Below are 5,816 nucleotides of genomic sequence, written 5' to 3' on the forward strand. Positions count from 1 at the left end.
TTGAGAGTTACCCTTACTGGACAAATTCCACCCAACGATTTGACGGACAATTTTTGGCGTGGGTGGTAGGTTTTATAATATTTAATTTATGCACCCCTCTAAAATAAAAAAAAAACATCCCCGTACGTGTAAACGATTTTGTACGATCAACATTTCAGTATCAGCGATCGTTCCGAACGGTTGTCCAGCGAATTTGTGTGCAAATGAAATTTGTACAATTTCTCGCATGCTGTCAGTTGCGTACAATATAGCACACAACGCGTTGTTTGCCTCGACTGCAATATCGGTTTCTTCCTAATCTTTTTACAATTTCTTATAATAAAAAAAAACCCTGATTGTACATTGTAAATCGTAGCAGACTGTTTATTTTCCGTTTTTTTTTTCATTCAATTGTATATTCATGACAAGAAAAAATATCATAACTACCCTAAACACAGCAGAACAATGTTGGAAACTTAAAGTCCATGAATATGATGGTGAAAACAAACGATCAAAACGCTCGCCCAAAAGCACGACCCACGGGTACGCGATCAGGTAGGTTTTGTTTTAGTACTACTGTTTGTCGATTAATCTCTCTTCTCACTTTTCTTTTGCGCACATTGCCTTTAAGTAGAATGTTAGAAGTACATCCAGTGAAACATCTGTGTTAACTTTTTGAGCACCCCTGCCATCCTCCGGTAACGGTGCATGCAGGATAGTGGAAGCGATGGATAGTTTTTGGCCTGACAAAGTGAGAGCAAACTGATGCCGAGTGATTAACATTATTCCAGCTATTTATCAAAAGTTATTCACCGTGCATACTACAACTGAATATGGTGTCTATCATGTCCAATTATTGCCCATCAAACTTCAATTTCATTTTGTTTCTTCTTTTCTTTTGCAACGCGTATCGTTAAATGCACTTTCGTTTGGAAATGAAAAAAAAAATACAAAATTACCTTCAATTAAGACTCTTGTGTTACTGCTTAAAAGGAATCTTCAATCATCCTAAAAAACAAATGACGGGGTAGCTTTTCTTATCGAAAGTGTTGCCGCCAATAAACAAAATGAAAAGCACTCAACATAATGCTTGGACAAAAACCAAAAAAAAGAGTGATCATGGTACGCATGTATGTTTGCTGCCTGTTTTTTGCCATTCATGTTTGACTGTATGCTTGATGTTTGTTGCTCGAAAAAAGCAACCTTCACGATCAACGATCAATATAAGTTATTTTGCTAGCTAATAAAACTTTTTCGCCTGAGCCTCTCGACTGTCTCTGTAAGAAAAGGTGTGGACCGAAATGAGGGTAAAAATGAATTAGTTTTGTTGCTATCGCACTTGATTATAGGTGTGGATAAATACTTACCTATACATACTGTAACCTAGCATCACCAACAGCTGCACCACTATCGCCACCAGGAATGCCGTCAAGCTGAGACAGGTTTGCGTTGGGCACTGTACGGACCCTTGAACCTGCGGTCCCGTTTGTAGCCTGCGTAAATGTAGGAACCGTTAGTGGCCGTTTTTGAAACAAAATAACGCACTTCGTTCCTTACCTTTGAGCCACACCAGCGACACCTTGACGGACCTGGTTCATACCATCGCGCATCTCATTCATCAAGCTTTGCACATCATATCCGCCAGCTTGCACCTGTGCCGTTGGTGCCCGGGCCTGATTGTTCAGTATGCTATCCGTACGAGCGTGTACCTCGCCGATGATGGAACGGATTTCGCGCACCGTTTGCACCATCACGTTCTGATTCTGCAACAGTGCGTCCACCTCGTGACGCATGATCGAACTACCGGCACCACCGGCAGCGATCTGAGGCGGTGGTGCACCACCTGCCGCACCACCAGCCTGAGCCGATACGGACAGCAAACCCAACGTGCGCTCCTGGCGACCTATCACCTCATCTAGCTTAGAGCTAAGCGTACGCAACTGTTCAAATGTGTTCGTTTGTGCTTCCCAAATTTGGCGCAGCTCACGCTCATTAAAGTCCTCGAACAAGCTATCCAGATCGTCCTTATGCTCATCCGGATGCTCCTTACGGTACTCTTCCTTTTGCAGCTCGAGCTTTTTCTGATAGTCCTGGTACTCTTGCGTTAGCTTAGCTGCATCCTCGCCCGGTGCGGGTTCCTCCTTAAACTGGCCGGGAATGTGTAGCGACGTGGTCAGGAAGTGGAACACATCGTGATCGTCGGCGAGTCCACCGGTTGCTGCCGATAGGCCAAAGTAACCCGTCTTCGGTAGCACCACATTCTCTGCCCGGAAGCACATTTCATAGTTCTGATCGTTGTTTGTCATGCCGTTGTGGAACAGGACCGTAAGAATGTTATTGTAGTACTCAATCTTTGCCCGGGTTGGGAACGGTTTGTTACGGAAGTCACGCAAACAACCGGATAGAAGTTGTGTTGCACCGTCCCTAGAATGGGGGAAAAAAATGGGTAAATATTCATAAGAGCAAGTAACAAGTATTAACTGCAAATTAAATTACAAACAACAATACACAAAAGAAGTTATATACTATTCCGAGCATGGAAATCACCACTAGGAATGAGGAACAAATGTAAAACAATAAACACATTTGCTACCATTAGGAAACGGAAACAAACTTGCGTCAGCAAAACAACATCGGAGTGCTTGTTTACATTTTCCTCGATCCTAAATCTGCTGACAGTAGTAGACCGCTTCGGTCACTATATCAAAACCGAACGTGACCAACGTGATCACAGACACTGTTTCAGTGTTTTCTTTGCGGTAGATACCTACTGTTGATGGTCAAACTGTCGCGTACCATCGTTCAAGACGGCCGAAATGTACGGATTGTTGTGTTTGTTATCGTTGTCGAACGAGTCGAAGAAGATACCAAGACCGACCCAACGGTCGGATGAACCGAACACATCGCCCAAATAGCTGCCCTTCTCCGAGGTGTACCAGAAAGCCTAAAAAACGTAATATAATGGTTAATACCATCTGGGAACATCCATGATAATCCCTACGTACCAAACCGTCTGCACCGATGCGTCCTCGACCGGATACCCGAAAAACGATCTCCACCTCCCACCAGTCAAAGTTCGTCCTCTGCTTCGTCCAAATGGCTCCTTTCTGGCTGCGCAAGGACGGTGCAATGCGCACGTTTTCTGAGCTGGCAATCGCATCTGTAAAACACATGGAACGGGGTACAATGTATGACTATTCCTTTTCGTAGGCAAATATGTTATGTCCTAGCTCGGAGAAAGGGGATTCTATGGACAACCTTGTTACCGAATATCATGAGGACACTTTCACTACTTATACTTTCATTCAAACCGGTTTATCGACCAAAAAAGCAATATTTTTCTTGGCAAATTGGAGCCAAATATTTGGACGATTTAACAAAAAAAGAAAATTACCTAATACCTCTCCATTCATAGTGTAATTTCTCCACTTAAGTATACAATCCATTCAAGTTGTTGGTTCAGCCAAAAAATAACCCTCTGACGTGTAACTGTTTGCACCACGACCTGCGAGCGCCATCTCGTTCGCACTCTTACAATCGGTACGGATTTTCGGTACGCAGTCTGCCGAAACAATCCCTTTCCCTCTTGCACGGACTCGCTTTTCTTCGCTGGAAGATACTTACGACCACCGTACTCCCAGAAAGGTACCGTGCCATCCTTCTGAGCCAGATAGGGAGGTTTGAAGGAATATTTGTACTCGAACCGCCGGTGCACCAGGCCCACGTCGCCGCTCACGCGGTCCAGGTTGGCGCCGAGGCCAATCAGTAGCCCAATCAGCAGCATAGAAACCGCGGAGCCGCTACACGTCAACCCTTTGGGAAACATTTTCGGAAAGTGCTCGGGAAAGGGTGCGTAGAAAAATGTAAACGTTTCAATGTTGAGCTGTCAGTTTTGTTATCTTTTTTCGTGCTGACGTCTGTCAGGCCGTGCGTGAACGTTGTGTTGGAGTGTGGGAATGTTTTCGGACCTGCTGATCACATTTTGTTGAATAATTTTATTTGAAATTGTTTTTTCACAAAAGATTATGTATATAACTAAAGTTTAGAATTTCTACATGAATTAATTTAGTAATAGTTTAATATTTTTTCGATGTTTTAATTTTTTGCCGAACTTAGGCCGCGGTCCAAGCAAATCATTTGCAGCTGCATAATTTTGCCTTTCTGGCCAAATTTTAAAAATATTCTGGCCAAAGGTAAAATAATGAACAAAAACATCTTCCTTGGTGATATAAAACATTTGTTTCTATGTGATAAATTAAATGCAGGGAAGAATATCGACTTTGTGACTTTAAACTATAAACGAAATTGCACCAGGATCAGGAGCACTAATTTTCCCGTTAGTCGAGAAAAATTTCTTCGAAAACTACCAGTTTTCGAATGTATAGTAACAGGAGATTACCCATATTGCTTCATCCATTTTTACTAGCACTTTTCCCGGTGCTAGTGAGTTTAAATTTAATTAATCTTTTCTTCATTTTTTGTTACATTAGTAAATTCGTGGTGATTTTTTTTGTTTTGGCGTTAGCAAGAAAAGAAGATTTAATATGTTAGAATTTATACAAAATTATAGAACACTCAATCACTAATAATTTTTACTAGTAATTTTTCTAGAGTACAGAGGAAAGGCAGATAAACATTGTAAAACAAAAAGATGACAACAAACAAACATTATTTATTATTAGATTCTCGTTAGCCATTAATGGATTATTGTGGTTTTATTTAAATTTAAAGATTATTCACTGTTTTGAAAATTGTCTCAACAATCAACGGTCTGAAAAATCGTGCCAAAGAGGATTTGTTATTTTTTAATATATTTTTGTTTTATTTTTGTAACTAAACATTTAGTAACATAAGTAAGAAAGATCATGATCATGTGGGGTCTATGTTGGGGGGTGCGGTTATTAGCCAATAAAACTTGTATTCTTTTACTAGTATTATTAAAAACTTAAAGATAATTAAATAGTTAACTGAGAATGGATTGTAATAACCACCCTGTAACAGTCCTTCTCCTGTATGCTATTATCGTGTGCGTGCTTATCAGCACGTGGGGAACCTTAGGGGAAAAATGCGTGTCATCTATCTCGCTTGCACTAGCGATCGTTCTCACGAGTTTGATGGTATGCGCAGTGGTGTTAGCCAATGTATTAGAGGATCGTCTCTCGCGCTCAATGATAACGTGCGAGAGCACGCTGGAGGGGAATTGATGTCACCTCCTTACAAACATATTCTCTTGGTGTCAGAAATCGAAAATCGATTTCGCATCTGCCGACGGAGTTTGAGAGTCACGCGTACACAAATTACTACGCGTACATACGAATGGTTACTTGTTTCGAATGTTATTACTTGTTTCTTTTTTAAATTATAATATGTGTGATATGAAAAAATATACATAATTTTGCATTATAGTTCTGTATTCATTTAAAATTCCGATTTACGAATATTTACTTGAATATAAATAGATAGAAAGCATTGTTTTGCTACGAAAACCGTTGATTGTATACGTTAAAACGTATGGAATACCCGGGTATACCGGTTGCCAACTTACGTGTGTAAATTTGGTTGAAAACTCTTCAAAATTGTTCGTTGTACAAAAAGATACCTTCGGTATATTTTGTGAAAAATTGTTTATTATTCACAGCATTCCAGATCACGTTTTGCCATACATGCCGGATGTTGGCTTATTTACGTTTCGGATCACCCATCCATGGGTCACGTTTGACCATAATCATGGTACAATTTCTCAACGAACCTTTTTCAGCAACGGTCGAAGTAGCAGACGGCAGTAACATATTATTTCTACCCTTAGCCACAAGATGACTTTCCCGTGAAGCTCTTAT

The 5,816-nt window shown here is 40.7% G+C and overlaps 1 protein-coding gene across 1 annotated transcript; it reads right to left on the minus strand.

The window, feature by feature from the left end:
* Positions 1–326: 326 nt before the first annotated feature.
* LOC128301669 (protein ERGIC-53) lies at positions 327–3,814 on the minus strand. Its single transcript, XM_053038257.1, has 6 exons — positions 3,604–3,814; positions 2,985–3,139; positions 2,751–2,923; positions 1,537–2,403; positions 1,347–1,472; positions 327–1,256 (listed from the first exon to the last, which is right to left on the minus strand). The coding sequence occupies exons 1-6, from the start codon at positions 3,803–3,805 to the stop codon at positions 1,220–1,222; spliced, it is 1,560 nt and encodes a 519-aa protein (XP_052894217.1). The 5' UTR covers positions 3,806–3,814; the 3' UTR covers positions 327–1,219.
* Between the last annotated feature and the right edge of the window lie 2,002 nt (positions 3,815–5,816).

The sequence above is a fragment of the Anopheles moucheti genome, chromosome 3 (assembly GCF_943734755.1).
Source record: "Anopheles moucheti chromosome 3, idAnoMoucSN_F20_07, whole genome shotgun sequence".
Classification (NCBI taxonomy): Eukaryota; Metazoa; Arthropoda; class Insecta; order Diptera; family Culicidae; genus Anopheles; species Anopheles moucheti.

What these genes read in the sequence shown, in the direction of transcription:
- LOC128301669 (XM_053038257.1), bottom strand. Translation starts at nt 3,805, where the DNA reads ATGTTTCCCAAAGGGTTGACGTGTAGCGGCTCCGCGGTTTCTATGCTG. An exon ending in CGACAGTTTGACCATCAACA is followed by an intron (nt 2,404 to 2,750) that starts GTAGGTATCTAC and finishes CCCCCATTCTAG; the next exon opens with GGACGGTGCAACACAACTTC. An exon ending in CTAGGTTACAGTATGTATAG is followed by an intron (nt 1,257 to 1,346) that starts GTAAGTATTTAT and finishes CTTTTCTTACAG; the next exon opens with AGACAGTCGAGAGGCTCAGG.